The sequence below is a fragment of the Rhinoderma darwinii genome, chromosome 8, assembly GCF_050947455.1.
Source record: "Rhinoderma darwinii isolate aRhiDar2 chromosome 8, aRhiDar2.hap1, whole genome shotgun sequence".
Classification (NCBI taxonomy): Eukaryota; Metazoa; Chordata; class Amphibia; order Anura; family Rhinodermatidae; genus Rhinoderma; species Rhinoderma darwinii.
In genome coordinates, this window is record NC_134694.1 from 94,998,178 (window position 1) to 95,021,478 (window position 23,301).

At 43.2% G+C, this 23,301-nt stretch overlaps 1 protein-coding gene across 2 annotated transcripts in view; it reads right to left on the minus strand.

Annotated features, from left to right (window-relative positions):
• FHL1 (four and a half LIM domains 1) overlaps nt 1–23,301 on the minus strand; it is a 65,939-nt gene that overhangs the window by 18,666 nt on the left and 23,972 nt on the right. Inside the window, exon 1 of one of the 2 annotated variants that reach the window (XM_075834374.1) lies at nt 3,948–4,021. The exons of the other annotated variant lie outside the window; for it this stretch is intronic. Within the exon in view, the coding sequence (XP_075690489.1) occupies nt 3,948–3,969 (22 nt within the window). The 5' untranslated portion in view covers nt 3,970–4,021. Of the gene's footprint in view, nt 1–3,947; nt 4,022–23,301 lie in introns of those variants that run through there. 2 annotated transcript variants of the gene reach the window in all.

Genomic DNA, 23,301 nt, shown 5'->3' on the forward strand with positions numbered 1-23,301 from the left:
CTGTTCAGGTTTTCATTGTGTCCAGTCTAGGCAACTCTATGTGAGCTATACAAAACAGTATATTGTAAATCTCTCTCCTGTCCTTTGGGTTTACTACATTGGATTACTATACAATACGCTTGAGCCTTCTGTCAGAAGTATATGTGGAGATTTCCCGACATATACTTCAGACGGAAGGCATTATAAAAAAAACCTATGCCGTGCAGTATATATATTTTTACTGTATTCCTCTGTATAGAAAAGTACAGTCTACTACGCTACACTTTACAGCAAAAAAAAGGTATGCTGATGTATACCGGCTGGTATATTCCAAAGGGACACTTTTTTTTGGGCATATTCCGGGTCATTGGGGTCCTATGGAATACGTTTGGCGTATGATCAGGACGCTTTCCCTGTTCGGGTGCCGGACGTACTTCACAAATATAATGCTAACAGAGGCTAAGTAGAATGCATCGGTCTGGAGACCAGGCTGTTTAGCTCACAGAGGATTACCTACTGAATACTACTGTGGCAAACTCTCAGCTGTGAGAAAGTGTTGGTTAGGATGGGTTTTGGTTTTTTTAGCCACTGGGTTCAAACAAGAATGGTTCAATTCACTGACAGAAAACTGAGAGCTTGAAAAGGGTGAGATATTGAGGGGAAAAAAAGGAAAAATTGTCATTATACAATGATTAAGCCCCCACTGTCTCAGCCAAGTTGTAGCAAAGCAATCTCCAGGTCAGAAGATGTACAGATAGCTGGAGCTGCCGGAGACTTTTGCCCGACTCCTGAGAGACAGTCTTTTAACGCATATATTCATTTTCTACATTCTGTGGCCATTAATCAGTGGCGGAACTACCGCTTTTGCAGCCATAGCGGCTGCTATGGGACCCGCAGCTTAAGGGGCCCATCCGGCCCGGCACATAACATTTATGGGCATGTCGCCAAGGGCCCTCTTATGGCCTGTGGCATCGGTAGCACTTATCATCCGTGGCCCTGGGTGGCTGCCACATTCAATTGTATCTTAGGATGCAGATACAATTGTATACTATGGCGGAGCAACTCCCTGCACTGCCATTCACTAGGTTACAGGCCACGTTAGGCCTTCAACCTATAATTCGCTGACACAGGATCTCTGCACGGGCCGGTGGGATGACGTCACTGGTTCATGCCGGCCTACGCAAGGCTCCCATCTCGTCATCTCATAGGCTGCTGAAGAGGCTGAAGAGCAGCTCCGTTCATCGTGTGAACGGGGCTAGGTGAGTACAATGTTTTTTTGTTTGTTTGGGGGGGGCATTATCTACATGGGGGGGCTGTGCCACTATCTACAAGGGTGGTGTGGAACTATCTACAAAAGGACTGTGTGTCACTATCTACAGGGGCTGTGGGATCATTATTAATAGGATCTCATAAAATAGGGGAGGGGGAGATAATCTACATCTTGGCGGCCTAGCTGCATTTTTACATTGAACACAGAACTGATAAATGTTTATTGCCGGGAAGGCGGGGGTTGGTTGTCGAGGAGGGGCCCAGTCAAAAGTTTGCTATGGGTCCGAGTCTTTCCTAGTTACGCCTCTGCCATGAGCCTCCTTCTGAGAACAAAATATTTCCGTATATTTCCCCCATTGCCTTGCTTGTTTATCATACGGAAAATTCCGAATTTTAAGTGCAATGTTCTCAGGCTTCCTGATGCCTGAGAGAGAGGGACCTAAAACAAGTCTTTGTAGGTCAGAGGTGCAGTATATTGTACAGCAGATAGGAGTTCCTCTCACGTAGGCTACTCATCAGTAGGGTTCTTATGCTCAGCATGACACAAACACTACTTAAAAGAAGGAATTGGCATATCTAGGGCCATTGTATATGAATAGGGACTGTTTATTTCTTACATGCAAGAAAAATTTATGAAGCAAAGAAAATATGAAGTCATACCTAATAATATAATAGTTCCAGGCTTTGTATTATTATTATTATTGGTCACTTTGAATGTCCTCTATATGAACCATCAGCAAGCTCTTCCAAGTGATAATCCTGACAGTTTCCAAGACCCCTACAGCCAGACAATATACAGTATATAGAGGACGGATATAGCACTAATAATATTCATACACAGGGAAGTGACTGCTCTGCATGATAAAGCTCCACAGAAGAATTTATTTTGCTATGGATGTGGTTTTGTGATGTTTACAGGCCTGACAACAGTTGCCAGTCATAAAACATTCTTCCACAATATAGTAATGGACGTGAAGTTTATACACTCATTTATCTTCTGGAGGAGCGGGCTGACTGCGGGCTATCAGACAGGGAACAGAGGCGACCTTCAGGACCATTTCATTTGAGGTTGCATTCATTTGTGTGTGCTTGCAATGTAAAGACTATGTAGACCGTTACTCTAATGAAAGACGATATACTCCCCACCTTCTAACCCAGTCGACATCCCTGTGTCAATCATGGCATCTCCTACTCCTTTCTCCACACACCACTCTATTGGGTCTTCCCACTATATACATTTATGGCATATCCACGGGATTTTAATTAAATGTCTGACACTTGGAGGTCCAACACCTGTCATAAAAACAGGGATGAGTTAAAGGACAACATGCTGCCTGCTCCTGAAACTGGATGCACACAAAGTCTCAGTGCATTGGGTATTTCTACTTGCATTGGATATGTCTATTTATCTCCCTGCTCTTCCTACCAGCTGGATTTCCTCACTGGTCCCTCACTCATCAAAGTATCTGGCAGGGAGAGCAGGGAGATAAGATCAGTATGGCAGGTTATTAGGAACAGTCTGCTGTAGAAATACCCAATGCACTGAGACATTGTGTGACATTGTGTGCATCGGGTTTTAGGAGCAGGCAGCTTGAAGGGTTCCCCCCACACAGAGTAGCTGTATTCAGTGTGGACGGCGCTGAATACAGATTTTCCCTAGCAATGGCCGGTGGCTGAGGATAAGGGCAGCAGTTCAAAGAAAGGAGGCTGAATTGGTTAATAAAGTATTTAGCAATATTTCTTAAAATCACCCACCCTATATATTATTTAAAAAAATAAATAAAAAATAGTTACCCTATAAAAGAAACCCCGTTCTCCCAATAGGAGGGGTTCCGCTTGTTAAACATTTATGGCATATCCGCAGATTATGCTATAAATGGTTTAAGTTGGGAAAAACTTTTTAAATAGTTCTAACTAATCTATCATAGAGTTAAGATATCAAAGCATATACTACAACTACAATCCTGGGGGCGCCCACATAGTAATAACTATGGCGTTAAATACCAGCAGGACAGACCTAATGTATTGTATCCTATTAAATGTCATTTACTGCTTGTCAATACAGACCAATGCATTTTCAGTGGATGATATTTTTAGGTAAAGTATTATCAGTTCTGTAAGATGCAGACAACAGATCGATACATTTTATATTTTAATTCATTTATCTCCTCGCTTCAGCACAAACAACCTAATCTCAAAGTGATGCCATGCTGACTTCAAGCACAAACTATGCTCGCTTATTCCAATTTAACTCCATTATGAAAACATACTGTAATGTATACACTGAGTGTTTTCATAGCACTTTGCTTGATGTTTAAACATACAATTTGCTTCACTTATCAAAAAATTGTACAGAACGCAAGTGTAATAAATAATTCAAAAAATCTGACAAAAACATCTAAATTGCAAAATGACTAAAAAAAAATATATGATAAAAAATTGGTATGACGGCAGCATAAGAAAGTTCAAACTTGTTTCAAGTCCAATAGTTGTATACACAACATGCATCTGCAAACCATAAACATGATGGTTATGAGAAGTATTTCACTAAAGCAAACAACTAAATAAAAGAATTTCTATATGAAATACACCAGACACATACAAAGTCATACAAATCTAAAGGAAAAAATAAAATCGGTAGAAACAGCTCTAACATCTCCTATTACAGCCCTGATCAGAAACCATTGCCCTTTATTTACCTGTGTGTCTTTCGAAAGCCATTGTAACAAGTGGTCCACTTAGACAACTGTTCCTTCCTTAGCAGACACAACCCTACTGTTTGATAAGCTACATTTACAGCAGCTATTAATAAGGAGCCACAGGCACATGTTCACACCCCTCTCAAGGGATTTCATCTTTAATCCTGCCTGAAAAGCAAGACCATTTTTGGTTATCTTTTGGGAGAAGAATAGGGTCCAAAAAAAAAAGAAGTGTACACATAAAATGCCCACGCAACTACTCCAATTTCTAAATTAGCATTCAAGTCTATGTAGTTGCATGGAAGCCCTTCCCCTTAATGAAACCCAATATCCCACTCAAGGATCAAAGAAAAGATGTGCTGCCTGGTCATCAATGGAAAGTACAAGCCAGACTACTCCTAGAGCCTCCCTCTCCTATAGTTGTCATCTTATGATAGCACAACCCAAAACGTATTTATCTCCCATTGCTTGATTAGCACCACCATATGCCATAGCACTGTACACAGATTGCTGTCACTCACCCATGTTCTCACAATCTATCTCATTCATACAAGCTAAGGCCAATTTACCCACCAATAAGTTTTTGGGAGTGTTAAAGGGGGTCTGTCACCAGAAATGTGCCTATCAAAACAGCAGCACAGTAATATAGTGTAGCCTCACCTGAATCTAATGTTTTTTTCATTTTTCAGCTGAGTGGCTCATTGCAGCGATAATCACTTTATTCCTTATATGCAAATGAGCTATTTGGAGCAGCGAGAGTGTCACCGAGGCTCCAAACTGCTCTACCTTCTATCCCTAGTCCGACCCTCCCTTTCTTCGACTGACAGGGCCAGGCAGTGTAAAAGCCGTTATGAAACCTGGCCCTGTATGCTCCTGAGCGCGCCCGCGCCTCTGCTTCCGAATCAGCACATGCGCAGTACATCCCTAAAGTTTCACCGGTCTAATCGGCTGTGTCACGGGGCGGGTTAGTGGACCCACTAGGCCGTACCGCCGCAGCCGGGAAGCAGCTGGCCAAATAACAGGACACCCCAGAAATGCAATGTCCCGCACAAGGGTACCTGAATAGTCCAGATGGTGGCCGCAGCTCTGCCACAGATGAGATGGGTGCAGCAGATGACGCCAAACGTGGCGGATGACACAGGAGCCGCAAGTTGCGCCAGACGTGGCGGACTCCTCCGGACGTGGCAGATGACACAGGACGTGGCGGATTCCTTCGGACCTGGCAGATAACACAGGACGTGGCGACTTCCTCCAGATGTGGCAGATGACACAGGACGTGGCGGATTCCTCCTGACGTGGCAGATGACACAGGACGTGGCACGACTCGATACTAAGGCACAGCACGGGGAACAAGGCACGGGTAACAATTGGAACGGGAAACACTAAGGGACCATTTGCAAGACAGACTGGGAAAACTAACAACGCTCAGGCAAGGATTAGAAGACCTGGGGCCTTCTTATAGACCAGGAAATCGTGGCAGTTGATGATGATGACGACTTCCTATTTGCGCGCGCTGATCCTACGGGACACAGCCGAACGGAGCGGAAGTGAGCGCTGGCGTCTCCTAGGAGGGAGACGGGGACCAGCGCTCACGGATCCATGGCTGCGGGCGTCGGGAGGTGAGTGAACCCGACGGCCCGCGGCCATGGATGCTACAGGCTGTACTGCACATGCGCTGATTACGTCACACTACGCTTCAAAATTATACTATTAATTGATACCATTTTTTCCAATATACTTTCTGTATCAATACCTCATGGTTTTCAAGATTTCTGCTTGTGGTTATTCAGTAGGAACATTCATTATTTACTCCCAGTGGATAAAATTCTATCTATGGTCATGTGATGGACGCACAGGTGTTGGGATCGTTAGAAGACACAGCTCTGATACACATACTGTAACGAGCCGTGCACCTGTGTGTCCATCACATGACCATGGACAGAATTTTATGTTCCTACTGAATAACAAGTAGAGATCTTGAAAACCGTGAGGAATTGATACAGAAGGTATATTGAAAAATTGTGTAACTTTTAATTATGCAAAAAATAACATTCATTTGCTGAAAACAGACAACACCTTTTAAGCCTGACGAATTGTAATTATTTGACAGGCATAGTCAAAAAAAATTGTAATTCCACTATGGCTGTGGTCTTCAACCTATGGCTTTCCAACTGCTGCAAAACTATAACTCCCAGCATGCCCTAACAGTCGAATGTTCCAGCCAGTAATACAGGTTCTACACATCTGATGCTCAAGTCTAAAACCTAATGAGATTATATTGCCAAGTTTACATGGTAGAATAGCAAACACAATTATACAAAGAGTCGCAGTGGAAAGTACAAATTTTTGTATTTACACATCTTCACTTATTTTACATGCACATAGAACTGCTTTTTCAAGACAGGGGGTCTTGAAAAACAATACAGTTTATGATATATTATATTAGGAAGGATAGCATTACACCAGCTACAATATGATGACCTTTTCAATCACACCAGACCGGATAACACCCTAAGAAAAGTTGCCACAATTTGAAATTGACTATAGATTGGTTTGGGTTTGCAAGGTATCTACTTGTTAATATGGTTTTCGCTGTACCATTGTCATCATAATGTCTCCGCAGCAGGTTACCCCGTCTGTAGATTTACTAGCAGTAGTTGTAATAAGAATATGAGTTGGCCAGGATAATAATGACACATGTAACCCGCTGAGATGGATGTGTGTGGGAGTAAAGGTTAGTACTGGTTGAGCTTAAGTGGAAGAAAGGTTAACGTTCAATAGTAGTGTTAAAGAAAAAAAATATATACACTAGTGTTCAAAAGTTTAGGGTCACTTAGAAATTTCCTTATTTTTGAAAGAAAAACACAGTTTTTTTCAATGAAGATAACATTAAATTAATCAGAAATACACTCTATACATTCTTAATGTGCTAAATGACTATTCTAGCTGTAAACGTCTGGTTTTTAATGCAATATCTACATAGGTGTATAGAGGCCCATTTCCAGCAACCATCACTCCAGTGTTCTAATGGTACATTGTGTTTGCTAACTGTGTTAGAAGGCTAATGGATGATTAGAAAACACTTGAAAACCCTTGTGCAATTATGTTAGCACCGCTGTAAACAGTTTTGCTGTTTAGAGGAGCTATAAAACTGACCTTCCTTTGAGCTAGTTGAGAATCTGGAGCATTTCATTTGTGGGTTTGATTAAACTCTCAAAATGGCTAGAAAAAGAGAGTTTTCATGTGAAATTCAACAGTCTATTCTTGTTCTTAGAAATGAAGGCTATTCCATGCGAGAAATTGCCAAGAAACTGAAGATTTCCTACAATGGTGTGTACTACTCCCTTCAGAGGACAGCACAAACAGGCTCTAACCAGAGTAGAAAGGGAAGTGGGAGGCCTCGCTGCACAACTGAGCAACAAGACAAGTACATTAGAGTCTCTAGTTTGAGAAATAGACGCCTCACAGGTCCTCAACTGGCTGCTTCATTAAATAGTACCCGCAATTTAGCAGAAGTACAGTGATCACATAGAGTACAGCAGGGCCGGTCACATGACGACGAGTAATGTCCTCATGAAGGAAAACTGTGCAACTAGACTTCCGGTCCCCCGCCAGCGCTATAAAAATCTATTAAAATTTCATAATCAGCGCCACGGGGGACCAGAATGTATATTAGCGATTGTACCACATACTGCAGTGACTACAGTGCTAATACTTTTCGATCCCCACATAACCCCTTTAAGCTTGGAATAGAAGATATGCTTACGCTTAATGGATAACACAGAATCAATAGAAGAAAGATCCCTGAAATGCCAGATGAAATGTACGTAAACCCTAACATATGAACATCCACAAATACCTGACCTAAGACCCCAGATCCCCAAATTTTTACAACTTTTTTTTTTTTTTTCCCCATCCACAAGATGAACACCTGGACCTCATAGTCCTATTGGCAGGATACACAGCAGTATAAATAGCATTGTGTAATCCACCTCCATGGTACAGTATGATGTGCATGCAGCGAGTACTGTGGAAAGACAGACATTCAGCATGGGGGCTTTAAGTTGGGTCAGTAATAAATGCCAGTTCTATTGAAGAGCAGTGAGTCAGCATCCTGACATTAAACTATGACGCTTGGATGATAACATAAGCCAAGGACGTACACCAGAGATGTACACAGCAGCTACGCCAGAGGCCAGTACAATACGTTAAAGCATCATGGTTATTGTGAAAAGAGGATTTCCACCCAAAGCTGGAACAATTTTGCAAAACTGACAACACGAAGTGCAGCCATATTGGTTATCACTTTTGAATTAGTTCTCATAAAGTGGTGACAAATGTTGTATCACTGTTTGTACTTGCGCCAATGTTCCTGAGAGCAAGCTACAATGTGTGCCCACTAAAGTGCCTAGGTTAAATATCTCTTCAGTACCAGCCACAGATGCCCCAATAGTGTCAGCCTCAGATACCCCCAAAAAAACCTGACTATGCATACATCTTGTGCAGAGCTGGGACCGGTCTTCTGTCTGTGCTTGAAGGTGTGATCATTGAAAGTCACATTTTACGGTTAGCAGTCATGGCCTCTTCCCTACATTTCATAAAAATTATTATAAAAAGAGGTACCAGGATTTTTTATGTATAGAGTTTTTTTTTCACTCACAGGGCGGGGCAGGTGCGCTTCACCAGCGCTCCTCAAACTGTAAGACACACCCTCTGTTAATGGATTGGCCAGAAATGTGTATATATATATATATATATATATATATATAAAAAAAATAAGAATTTCTGGGTGGAATTTTAAAATCATTACTCCTGACGATGCTCCGAACGGTTCTGCTCTTTATTTAAAGAAACCTGTGATCAATGCCATAAACGCCAGAAAAACGGCCGAAAAATCGGAAGCAGAACGCCTCCAAACATCTGTCCATTGATTTCAATGGGAAAATGGCATTCTGTTCCGACGGAGCGTTTTTCGCTGCGTTTTTTACGCATGAAAAAGTCACTTCTTGGGACATTTTTGGAGCCGTTTTTCATTGACTCTATCGAAAAAAGCTCCAAAAACTTCCGTAAAAAATGCAGCGAAAATCGCGAGTGGCTTAAAAAACGTCTAAAAATCAGGAGCTATTTTCCCTTGAAAATAGCTGCGTATTTTCAGACGTTTTTGAGTTTGTGTGTGAACATACCCTTAGAATGACTCAATTTACCAGTCTAGAAATGTTCTGGTACTGTGTATAGATGTATGCGCTTGGTTCTGGTGTTGTGTGTGTGTATACATGTATGAGCTTTGTTCTGGTGAAGTATATATGTACTAAGCTTGGTTCTGGTGCTGTATATATGTATGAGCTTGGTCCTGGACCTGTAATTATATAGAATATATTTATATTATAAAATTGCAGAGCTGATGGCATTGTTGCAATTCATTGTATGTTTAATCATAACCTGTCTGGTAGTTTTAACCCCTTGAACCGCAGCAATGCGGTAATACATGACCTGACACTATTTCCAAAACATTCCCCTGTATGTTTGTTTCAGATCTATAAAATCAACTTTTAAAATAGTGCACGCTATATGCTAATTACTCTATTAAGGGTCATAGGTCGGTGCCGCTATCCTGTAGAGTCACACACCTTTCTATGCTTGGTTGACATCCCCCTGACTGTTATACATCACTACCAGTCTCCTCCAACTATGTTGCATGCGCCATTGCCTTGTACTCCATGAGCATGCACCATTCAGCGATGTGTACTCTGCCCGGCTTCATCGCTGCTCCGCGCATGCCAAGGGAGTACAAGGCAATCTAGAAGGCTGGTAATATTGTAGAACAGTCAGGGGCATGCCAATCAAAATCTGGGAGGCACCATTTCAATTTTCGCCTCAGGCAGCAGAAAAGCTAGAATCGGCCCAGTGCGGAGGCGCCACTGAAACAAGTCGCCACCACCCCCTCCTGCACTAATTGTACCTGCCTTACAATCACTTGCCCCGCCAATCAGCGCCTTTCAACGATGCTAGCGGTGCGTTGACGTCATGTGGGGTACCATCTACAGGGGGCTATATGTGGGGCACTATATACAGGGGGCGCTATATGTGGGGCACTATCTACAGGGGGCTCTATTTGGCACTATCTACATGGGGATCTATGGGGGAACTATCTACGTGTAGCAGTCTGTGTATGTGGGACACAGTGTATGGTGCTATTATAATCGGGACACAGTGTATGGTACTATTATAATTAGAGGTGGAGTGTACGGAGCTATTATAATTAGGGGTACAGTGTGTGTCACCATGAGAATTTTATCTTCGTTTATAGGTGCAGAAATGTTTGATTAGTGAGTAGCTGAAGACATCTGAGCGGCAAACTCTGCAGAAATGGGTCGTGGCTGGGAGAAGTTATCATAGAGGTTTGGACCGGATGGAGAAGAAAAGAGAAAAAGAACATCTAGAATCTGAGATCGTCACTGGTGAGTCACTTAATATAAATGATTATTCTGCCTCTAATCAGTACTGTAGTCACTGTATGATCTGCAGAGCGATGATGGGTGGTATGTTTTTTTTTTTGTGAAACAGCAACTCCCAGCATATCCTTACCATTGTTCAGTCCATGCTGGGAGCTGTAGTTTTATGCCGTACAAACCTATACGGCAGGGTTTGCACTAAATTGAGCTGTATTTGTGCTGGTGCTGTATTTATGTGCTGAGCTTGGTTCTAATGCTGTATTTATGTACTGAGCTTTGTTCTGGTGCTGTATGTATGTACTGAGCTTTGTTCTGGTGCTGTATATGTGTACTGAGTTTTGTTCTGGTGCTGTATATGTGTACTGAGTTTTGTTCTGGTGCTGTATATGTGTACTGAGCTTTGTTCTGGTGCTGTATATATGTACTGAGCTTGGTTCTGATGCTGAATATATGTACTGAGCTTTGTTCTGGTGCTGTATATATGTACTGAACTTAGTTCTGGTGCTGTATATATGTACTGCGCATGACTCATAAGTGTGAGTGCGCATGAGTCCTAGGTGTGAGTGGTGTGCGTGCGCATGTGTCCTAGGTGTGAGTGGCATGAATGCAGCATGTGTCCAGCTTCCGGTGGATAGGTCATCAGTTGTCAGAAGGTGGAAAACCCCTTTAATGAACTACTCGGCTTCTCTATATGTTACTGACACCATTCTCTTGTATAATATTTGTGCAATATCTTTAGTAAGAATACGGACAAGACCATGTGCACTTTAAATGAGCTTTACTGCTCGGAGTTGTGCCTAAAATGATCATCCCGCCTCCTGTTGTTTGGCTCTCTTTCCATGTAAAAATAATAAAAATGTTCTTGCTTTATATTTGCTGTCAAGATATTCTTTAAAAAGAAAAAAAAAATATCACATCTTTGGAATTTGATTGTGTCATTTATTTTTCTACTTGATTTATATTGAGGTTCCTACACCCATTAAAGAAGTGCTACTGTGGAGAAATGATGTTTCCTGCTGCCATTCTTTAACAAGAAATATACATTTTAAAAAAAAGCCCGTCAGTCCAGCGAATATCTTTCTCAGCTGCCGGCGATAAAGCGTTTTACTAATAAGGTGCTAGTGGCATTTACTGTTGTGTCTGAACACATAAGCTGCAGGACGACGGCTCAACCAGATCACATTTTTCACCTTTCAACAGAAGTCACTTTTGACCACAACGTCTCATGAGAGCGCTGTGACTCGGGGGCTTGGGGCTAAAGTGCTGAGTTCAGGAACACTGTGTTAGCCCATGTACCTGGGTTTGCTGCATGCAACTTGTGTGGTAGATGGTGGTCTCCTTACTTATACGAGTGAGCTGCTTGTGCTTAAAGGTGACAACGTTTTCCTGACAATTTTGGCAAGCGGCTGGTGCTCAACAGGGCAATGCATTTCTCTTTTAAATGAACGCCTCACCTTGCGAACTTGCACTGGTGAAGGGCTTTCTAGGAGGATATTCTGGGAATATAACCCGAGTGTTCCTGACTAATCTAATTCATCAGCAGAGAACTTTACCAGTGCACTACCTCTGCTGTAGAGAGCCAGCTGCAAATTCTTCCAAAGATGACATGTTCTTATTCCTGCTGGAAGTGACATTTACATTTGGTCTTATGGAGACAATAAGAGGGATAAGAGACCAAACTGAGCACAATCCGTGTGGTGATTAAGTGGTGTCTAAACAGTGAGTGTCTTCCGTGTTCAAATCCTGATGTGTGGCCTTGTCTAAAAGGGAACTCTGCTGGGTGGTGTTGAGGCAGCGCAGTGCCATTGTTGCTGCATAAGAAAGTTACTTATACAGCTGTCTCTTTTAAGACAGAGGTGTGTGTGTGTGTGTGTGTGTGTGTGTGTGTGTGTGTGTGTGTGTGTGTGTGTGTGTGTATTATTGCAGATTTCAGCAATATACCCATCACTCAATAGGTGATACTTTGGAAAAGGGGGGAGCTGCCCAAGGTCACCAGGAGGTCAACATGGGGGTTAGAACCCACATTGTACAGAAGCGATTCTTGTGCTTAACTCAGATTACGTAAGCTGTGAGCCCACTGCACAGCAACTCAATGGGAGCATATTTTTCCCCTCCTAAATAAATAAATAAAAAAAATAAAAAAAAGTTGAGCGGACTTTCATGAAGAGAAACTTTAGATCACATTGGGGTGTGGCCGCGCAGTGGCTTAAGTTCTTAGGCCAGGTTTGCTTTGGATTTCACCCATGTGCCTGGGTTCGAGTTTGCTGCTTGTGCTTATGGGTGACTATAATTTTGGCAAGCGGCTGACGCTCAACAGGGCAATGCATTTTTACTTTAAAAGGATGCCTCGTCTTGTGAACCTGCACTGGTGAAAGACTGTCCTGAGATCAACCTGAGAGAGAAGATCAACCTGAGAGAAGAGATCAACCTGAGCTGGTGGTCTGGTGCTTAAAGAGGCTCTGTCACCAGATTTTGCAACCCCTATCTGTTATTGCAGCAGATCGGCGCTGCAATGGAGATTACAGTAACGCTTTTATTTTTAAAAAACGAGCATTTTTGGCCAAGTTATGACCATTTTTGTATTTATGCAAATGAGGCTTGCTAAAGTCCAACTGGGCGTGTTTAAAGTAAAAGTCCAACTGGGCGTGTATTATGTGTGTTACATCTGGGCGTGTTTACTTCTTTTACTAGCTGGGCGTTCTGACGAGAAGTATCATCCACTTCTCTTCAGAACGCCCAGCTTCTGGCAGTGCAGACACAGCGTGTTCTCGAGAGATCACGCTGTGTCGTCACTCACTTCCTGCCCCAGGTCCTGCATCGTGTCGGACGAGCGAGGACACATCGGCACCAGAGGCTACAGTTGATTCTGCAGCAGCATCGGCGTTTGCAGGTAAGTCGATGTAGCTACTTACCTGCAAACGCTGATGCTGCTGCAGAATCAACTGTAGCCTCTGGTGCCGATGTGGCCGACATGATGCAGGACCTGGGGCAGGAAGTGAGTGACGTCACAGCGTGATCTCTGGAGAACACGCTGTGTGTCTGCACTGCCAGAAGCTGGGTGTTAACGAACAGAAGTGGATGATGCTGATTCGTCAGCATCATACACTCCCATTCCCAACGCCCAGCTAGTAAAAGAAGTAAACACTCCCAGATGTAACACACATAATACACGCCCAGTTGTATTTTTACTGTAAACACGCCCAGTTGTACTTTTGCAAGCCTCATTTGCATAAATACAAAAATGGTCATAACTTGGCCAAAAATGCTCGTTTTTTTTAAAATAAAAACGTTACTGTAATCTACATTGCAGCGCCGATCTGCTGCAATAGCAGATAGGGGTTGCAAAATCTGGTGACAGAGCCTCTTTAAGCTGCACCCTAAACAGTGAGTGTCTTCTGTGCAGCCACTGGCTCAATTCCTGATGTGTGTCTTTGTCTAAAAGGGAGTGCTGATGTTTATAGTGGTGTGGAGGCAGCACAGTGATATTGTTGTGGCATAAGAAAGTTATGTATATGAAGAAGGTTACTTATACAGCTGTCTCTTTTGAGACAGCTGCATTTATATAGTAGATCATTACAGATTTCAGCAATATACTCATCACTCAAACAGGTATCATAATCCATCCCTCCACTGTTGGCACTTTAGGAAAGGGGGAGCAGCCCAAGGTCACCAGGAGGACAACATGGGGGTTAGAGCCCACATTGTACAGAAGTGATTCCTGCACTCAACTCAGATCACGCAAGCTGTTAGCTAGCTGCACGGCAGCCTTACAAAGATGCATTTTCCACATCTTTTAAAAACGGGTAATCGGACCTTCAACAAGAAAAACTTTAGAAACCATTTGGGGAGAGTGGGCAGTATGACAGTGTGGTGGCCTGGGGCTTAAGTGCCTAGGCCTGGTTTGCTATGGAGTTAGCCCTTGTCCCTAGGTTCAAAGTGTGCTGCTTGTGTGGTAGATGGTGGTCTCCTCACTTATATGAGTTTGTTGCTTGGTGATGTTTTTTTAACAATTTTGGCAAGTGGCTGATGCTCAACAGGGCAATGCATTTCTCCTTTAAAAGGATGCCTCGGCTTGTGAACCTGCACTGGTGAAAGACTTTCAAAACTGAGACACAAGGAGGAAATCCTGGGGATAGAACTAACACGTTCCTGAAAATTCTTGTTTATCTGCAGAGAACATTACCAGTCTGCTACCTCTGCTGCCAACAGCTGGCCACAAACTCTTCCAAAGGTGACATATTCTTATTCCTGCTGGAAGTAATGATTTAATTTGGTCTTATGGAGACAATAAGAAAGCTGAGCTGGTGGTGTGGTGATTAAGTGGTATGTAGACAGTGAGTGTCTTCTGTGCAGTCCTTGGTTCAAATCCTAATGTGTGGGTTGTCCAAAATGGTACTTTGCTTAGTGGTGTGGAGGCAGTGCAGTGAGATTGTTGCTGCATAAGAAAATTACTTATGCAGCTGTCTCTTTTGAGACAGCTGTATTTATATAGTAGATTATTACAGATTTCAGCAATATACTCATCACTCAAACAGGTATCATAATCCATCCATCCATAGGTGGCACTTTGGGAAAGAGGGGGGCTGCCAAGGTCACCAGGAGGACAACATGTGGGTTTGAACCCACATTGTACAGAAGTGATTCCTGCACTCAACTCGGATCACGCAAGCTGTGAGCTAGCTGCACAGCAGATTTATGATGACACATTTTTTTTTTTTTTTCACCTCTTTTAAAAACGGGTAATCGGACTTTCAACAAGAAAAACCTCAGATGACAATGGAACATGACAGCATGGTGGCTTGGGGGTTAACTGCTTTTAAGACTTGAGATCCTACTCACATCTCAAATCTAGTAGCAGAGATCTTTACCAGTGCGCTACCTCTGCTTTCAACTGTTGGCAACAAATTCTTCCAAAGATGACATGTTCTTATTCCTGCTGGATGCGACGTTTACATTTGGTCTTATGGGGACAATAAGAAAGCTCAGAGATCAGCCTGAGCTGGTGGTCTGGTGCTTAAGCAGTGTCTTCTGTGTGGACCCTGGTTCAAATCCTGAAGTGTGGCCTTGTCTGAGAGGATACCTTGCTGGGTGGAGTTGGTGTAGTGAGGAGGTTGCTGCATAAGAAAGTTACTTATGTGGCTGAACCAGTTGTCTTTTACAGAACATTTTTGCAGATTTCAGCAATATACTTATCACTCAATCAAGTATCATGTTCCGTCACCCTGTAGGTGTTGCTCTATGGGGAAGGGGGAAAAGTGAATGTTGAGCACATAAGCTGTGAGCTCGCTGCTCCACCGGAACGCATTTTCACCTCATAAAAAAGTGCGGTAATCTGACATTCAACAGATATCACTTTCGACTGACATGCGCTGTGTGCTGTGACTGGGGGGCTTAGGGCCAGGGCCGGTTTTAGACAGAGTGTGTTGGCTGCTGGGGCTTGTGTGCCAGGGCTGCTTTTTAGTCTCAGTCCGGCCCTGAATGGGATTGTAAAATGACAGGTTATATTTGGCAAGGATCTGACTTGTGCTGTCAAACAGCCAACACATGAAGAACAATGTTTGTTTTGTTGATGTGGACCTTGTAACTTAGGGAATAAAAGGTCAAGTAAGCAGCAATCATGGAAAGTTGGTGGCAACTAAATCCACCTTTACTGGGAGAAATATAACATAGCCTTTAACTATATATTTAAAGGAAAAGCTTTTATATTATGATTGCATATCTCTTATGTTATATGCTGGCCTGGGTATGTCTATGCTATCCTGCATTTAAGGGACACTTCAGGCAAAATGTTCCCATTCACTGACAGCAAGATAATTTGTTATTTTATAGGGAATGTAAGTATTTACTGAATCAGTTATGCCAAGAGAGCTGACAAGTCCTCTTCAAAGGAACACTCCAGAGGAAACGTATGCACTATGTGGGGAATTTATTAACATTTTCTGGAGTAGAAAAGTCGCAAATGCTTTAAAAGTTGCAATTTGCACAAAAGATATTGCGAATTTTGATGCATTTATGCCGCCCACGGCACTTTACCAAAAAGTCTGCAAGGCTTGGTCGAAAGGGACGTGGCCTGTCACTGCCCATCAAATTTTCTATAATTTTCGCCTGAAACTGGGGTGAATTTTATAGCAGAAATTTACACATTAAAATCTGTTATGACTAGTTTCTTTTTGTTTTTTAAATCCCTGTGTCATGCACCACCCATGTAGGCCCTGCAGTAGGAATAACACAGTTTTCCATGGTGTGTTCCTTTAAAGGGCACCCTCTCCTGATATGTCTGCTTTAGTAAAAATTTGCATTCCCCATGAAATAACAATTCTGGAGCATCTTTTATTAGAACTCTGCGTTCTGTTCCTCTATTATTCTTCCTAGAAAAGTGACTAAATTGACAACTGTAAAAGACTTGGTTGCTAGCAGCACTCACAGAACATAGAATATCTCGGGATGCAAAAATTCACCTTGTCCAAAAACCCTCAAATTTCAGACCTTCATGTCTAGGGTAAAGAAATCCATGACAGCATCCATGTAGGAAAAGTTCAGGCGTTTATTAACACAGCACAAAAGTTAAGCATACAACGTTTCGACTCGTGCAGGAGTTTTTAGTCACGCATACGATAAACTGAGTTACCATTTCCCTTATCAATGGCGTGTGCCCTTACACAGTCTGACATCATCCATTCAGAGCTGACAATGTCACAATGTGTATGGACAGAATCGACAAGCGAATGGTAACACCAAGTGGTAAATGTATTCATACATTTCCAAGAGGAATAACAGAGGATGATGCAGTTATATGAAAAGATGCTACAGAATTATAATTTTATGTGGAATACTAGTATTTAGTCATGTCAGGCTGATATGTGGCTTGGGAACATGCTATTACCAACACAGCTGAAGTCTGTTGTACACAATATTTGCACACATTTGCCATAGTTTAACAATCTAAAGCAATGTGACTTTTTACTAGTTGTGTCTGCTCGGATTATTTGGTGCCCCAATAAAAGGATTTATAATCAATTTAGGAACATTTTCTTTTACTTCACTTCGAAGTCACGTTAAAAGCTCACTATTTATAACCAAATATGGGATTTTCTTCTGTTCTCCTCTAACACCGCTGTCCAACAATGAATCAAACTTGTTTAGTTTTATTTTCTTTCTTGATTTTTTTTCGGTTGCCCAGCGTTTCATACATCTAGATACTTTCAGTGCAGATATTTACAGAGAGATTTCATCTGCATAAATAATATTTTAGTGATGGCTGATTTTTTTTTTCAATGAAATCCTAAGGCCTTATGCACACGGCTGTAATAGATTTCCCCTCTCCAGTGCATGGGGCCTCTACGACTCCGACTTCAAGCTGGAAAAAAAAAAACATGGCATGTTGCATTGCATGCCATATGTATAGAGCTTTTTTTCCCTCTAAAAGCCTTGTCTTTAGCGGAAGATAGCTCCGTACATACAACACCCAGCAGAGCCTGCCCGGCAGCACACGGAGGCCGGACGGATCTGCACTGGGTAATCATATGGCCTCTGTGCACTGCCGTGTTTATGGGGTCTTAGGCTTTGTTCAAATTTGCTTCGAAGGCTTCGTTAGGATCCGGCAGAGATTATGCTGTAGTCGACTACGGTATTCATCCTGCCAAAACGACGGAACCCTTGCATAACGGAGACAAACTGAAACCATTGGCACTGGATCCGTCACCATTTCAGTTTGAGTCAGTCAGGGCTCCGTTCTGACGAAAAGCTCAGACGGAACGTCGGAACTGAGCCCTGACGCAGATGTGAACAAAGCCTTACAGAGGTATTCTCACTAAAGAACTTCCATATGCCAGCATACAAAGTGCCTATGGGGCTGTAATATGGAACTGTAGGGACTTTGTATACCATGCATTAGGCGTAAATGTTAAAATTTGTTTTCTTTTCCTTGAAGAGGACATGTTACCTGTTGCATGCCTTATTTAGTAAATACTTGTATTCCTCATTAAATAACAATTCTGGAATGTCTTTTCTTAGGCTGGGTTCACACGACCTATTTTCAGGCGTAAACGAGGCGTATTATGCCTCGATTTACGCCTTAAAATACGGCTCCAATACGTCCGATAATCTTTTGAGACTTCCATAAACATGATGGGATACATTTTCAGGAGCTGGGACCAATCGCTTATAGTTATAGATATAAATATCATGGAGTGTCATTGTCGGCCATATTTAATTTATTATCTACGGAAAATGTAGGGCAATCAATCAATGGCGGATTATAATATGGGCGTTTCGGGCGGCCGCCCGGGGCCCGAGGCTGCCAGGGGTCCCATCGGCGCACACAATCTTAAAAAACTATGCAGCGCTGCCCGCTTCCAACTGAATCTGCGTTCGCAGGACGCAGATTCAGTTGGGTTGAATGCTGGAGCCTCGCTCCAGCATTCACTCTGCCGTGAGCGGCTCGGTGCAGGCAGGCGCGATGTAGTGACGTCATCGCGCCTGTCTGCACGGAGTCACTCAGCACAGTGCAGAGGAGGAGAAGCGTCTCCCACCGTCGTGGGAACCGGGATAGGTAAGTAATTATGTTTTTATTTTATTTATTAGGTACGCACATATGGGGCATTATACTGTGTCACTCACATCTATGGGGCATTATACTGTGTCACTCACATCTATGGGGCATTATACTGTTTTAACTCACATCTATGGGGCATTATACTGTGTCGCAGCTATGGAGGCATTATACTGTGTCACAGCTATGGGGCATTATACTGTGTCACAGCTATTAGCGCATTATACTGTGTAGCAGCTATAGAGGCATTATACTGTGTCACAGCTATGGGGGCATTATACTGTGTCACATCTATGGGGCATTATACTGTGTCGCAGCTATGGAGGCATTATACTGTGTCACAGCTATGGGGGTATTATACTGTGTCGCAGCTATGGAGGCATTATACTGTGTCACAGCTATGGGGGCATTATACTGTGTCACATCTATGGGGCATTATACTGTGTCGCAGCTATGGAGGCATTATACTGTGTCACAGCTATGGGGGCATTATACTGTGTCGCAGCTATGGAGGCATTATACTGTGTCACATCTATGGGGCATTATACTGTGTCGCAGCTATGGGGCATTATACTGTGTCGCAGCTATGGGGGCATTATACTGTGTCGCAGCTATGGAGGCATTATACTGTGTCACAGCTATGGGGGCATTATACTGTGTCACATCTATGGGGCATTATACTGTGTCGCAGCTATGGAGGCATTATACTGTGTCACAGCTATGGGGGCATTATACTGTGTCACATCTATGGGGCATTATACTGTGTCGCAGCTATGGGGCATTATACTGTGTCGCAGCTATGGGGCATTATACTGTGTTGCAGCTATGGAGGCATTATACTGTGTTGCGGCTATGGAGGCATTATACTGTGTCGCAGCTATGGGGGCATTATACTGTGTCACAGCTATGGGGGCATTATACTGTGTCACAGCTATGGGGGCATTATACTGTGTCGCAGCTATGGAGGCATTATACTGTGTCACAGCTATGGGGCATTATACTGTGTCACAGCTATGGAGGCATTATACTGTGTCGCAGCTATTGGCGCATTATACTGTGTCACAGCTATGGGGGCATTATACTGTGTCGCAGCTATGGAGGCATTATACTGTGTTGCAGCTATGGGGACATTATACTGTGTAGAGGCAGCTATGAAGGGCATTATACTGTGGGGGCAGCTACGGGGGACATTATATGGAGCAATTACAAGAGCTGCAGGTCCAAGGGGGGAGACGCTGTGTAGCACAATATACAAGGGGGGATTGTTGTATAGCACTATATAGAAGGGAGCGCTGTGTATCACTATATCTAAGGGGGATTGCTGTGTAGCACTATATACAAGAGGGGGAGGGCTATGTGACGCTATTTACAGAGGGGGAGGACTGTGTAGTGCTATTTACAGGGGGCTGTGTGTGGTGCTATCTACAGTGTTTGACACAATTATATTCAGGGGCGAGGTCTATGGTGCTATAATATTTAGGGGCACAGTGTTTGTACTATTTCATTCAGGGGCGCAGTGTTTGGTGCTATTATATTTAGGGGCACAGTGTGTGGCACCATGATAATATTATCTTTGTTTATAGGTGTGGAAATGTTGGAAAAGTGAGGAGCCAAAGACATCTGAGTGGCAAATTCTGCAGAAATGGGTCATGGCCGGGAAAAGTCGTCATGAAGTCTGGACTGGATGGAGAAGAGGAAAAAAACTACGTCGTCACCTGTGAGTCACTAGATTTATAGACAATCTGTCATCTCTACTGACATGTTTATTATAGGAAATCCTTGTATTTCACAAAGTCTTTGTGCAGTCCAGGACTGATAGACAAATAAGTGTTACTATTCCCCTTGTTAGGAGAATGTGTCCCTACACAGTGCGATACTGTCAGCGATGGTTGGAGACTGTCAGTATGTGGGGACACAGCCTTTTGACAAGGGAAGTAGTAACACCCATTTGTTAATGTCTGGACAAAAAGGAAGTGTTAACAATAGTTACAGGGCGGCGGTGGAGAAGGGGGGCCCAACTATGGGTAACAGCCCAGGGCCTATGGTCTACTTAATCCGCCACTGCAATCAATGATTGTTCAGATCAGCAAAGCTCATTCTCCATGGCAGTTTTTCAGAAGGACTATGGATATCACTGTGACCTTCTCCTTATCTGGAAGGATTAACTGGAGAACTCTGCATTGTTGAACATGTGAGATCATTGCTTATTTCTGCTCCTGCATTAATACCAGTGAGTGATATTCATCCACAGCAGCCTTGAATCATAATCTAAACTCTACTTACATACCAAGTTCTTTAAATATTCCTGAGTGCTGATATTGTCTATTCACTATATGGCAGCATCAGAAGTAACTACCACCACGTGTATACATTTGGAAGGTCACCTTTGGAATTGTTGTTGTTGTGTGCACAGCTATTTGTTAACAAGGTCATTCTTCTTACTTTTAGGCTAAATTCAGACGAGTGTAGCTAACCTCGGACGTGAAACACTGCCGTTTTTCACGTCTGACGTGCACATGTGCGGAACGCGTTGTCACGGATCCCCCATAGACTAGAGTCTATAGAGGAATGTGTGACACGCAGGGAAATAGGACATGTCCTATTTTTCCACGAACCCTTCACACGCTCTGTTGAAGCAACGGTCGTGTGAACAGCTCCATTGAAAAACATGAGTCTGTGTGACGGCTGTAGTTCCAACGGCCATCCCACGGACGAGATACGCGCTCGTCTGAATGATCCCTAAATCCTACAGAAAGTACCCACTGTAAGTGCTCATTATAGAATTCACATCACAATAAATGTTAGATGCAGTGTTAAAAACCATGTTACTGCATGGAAACTGTCAACAAACAGGCTTTATTTATTTATAAATTGGCTCAGTAATAACTGACATCCATTAGCATATGAACATCCAAATAGTCTGATTAACATATGAATACTTGTATTTAGTCATATTCTTTACGGCTAGGGCTCCACGGCTATATGGGGTCACCTACAATTTACGGTACAATTATGCTAGCACTGCGACTACCTACTAAGAGCCTGTTCACATCACTTTTGTGCCCTACGTTTAGCGTGAAAGCTCCCGACATACACAATAAACATGTCCGTAGGTTTCCACTAGCCCAACAGAGACCAAACGAGTGTACTTTTTTGTCTCCGTCGGGCTGGTATATGTCAGTATATCCCTTTTTATTTATTTTTGTAAGGCTGGAATAGCATAGTGGACTTCGCTACTCTATTCTAAAAGGATCCTGCAAAAAAAATGTAATACCACGCAGTATACTTATTTATTTATTAACATGGAACCTAAGGATGACGAATGCCACTGTATGGCATCCGTCAGGTATATGTTAAACGTATACGTTGAGAAGCTCCCAACATAACTGTCCATATATGGACAGTGATATCAGCTCCATATATGGACAGTGATGTTAGGAGCTTCCCAAGGGCTCCAACGCACTGGCCGGGGACTCTGTCAAAGTTCCTGACATCACTGTCCATATATATATATATGGAGAGTGATGTCAGGAGCTTCCCCGAACGCAGCGCTTCAGGCAACGCTCTGCCTGGATGGTCCAGGCGACTTATCCCGCTATATGCCTATGCAGTGGGATACGTTGCAGCCTTCAGTCGGAGGTATACGTCGGAAGTCCAGACGCATACCTTCAACAGAAGACTAAAACATGATGTGCACAGGCCCTTATACAAGTGTGTCTATTACCTCACTGACAGAACAAAAGCTGAAAATTTAATGAGTACACAAGCTGCCAGACTTCCTTGGACATCTGCATTCAGGGAGTGGGGGAATTCATCAGGCCACGTTAGAAGTTTTTGGTTGATTTCTTTTGCTTCCCACCACCAAGATAAACAAGACCAGAGGAGTCTGTCACCCAGTGGCGTAGCTATAGGGGTCGCAGCGGTCGCAGTTGCGACCGGGCCCCTAAGCCTGGGGGGCCCACGGGCCCCCGTTGCCATACAGCATGTTTCCTAACTAAATCTTCTGTGCCGTGAAGCCGGCACTTCCTGGTTACGGTCACATGGTACACTTAGTGTACCATGTGACCGTGTTGTCATGTGACACGTCTTCCAGACAGAGCAGAAGAGTCGGTGCGGAGGACTCCAGGTAAGCTGCAGTGTAATGTAATGTATTGTGTTGTAATGTAATGTATTGTGTTGCACAATACAACACAATACAGTATAGTACACATGACTATGAGAGCGGGGCTGCGGCTGTGTAATACACAGTCCTGACATGTGCGCGCCGTCAGGATGATGTGATGCGGCCGGCGCTGCACTAATGATCTGCAGCACTGAAGACAGAACATGGCGGGCGCGCTACAAAACACCC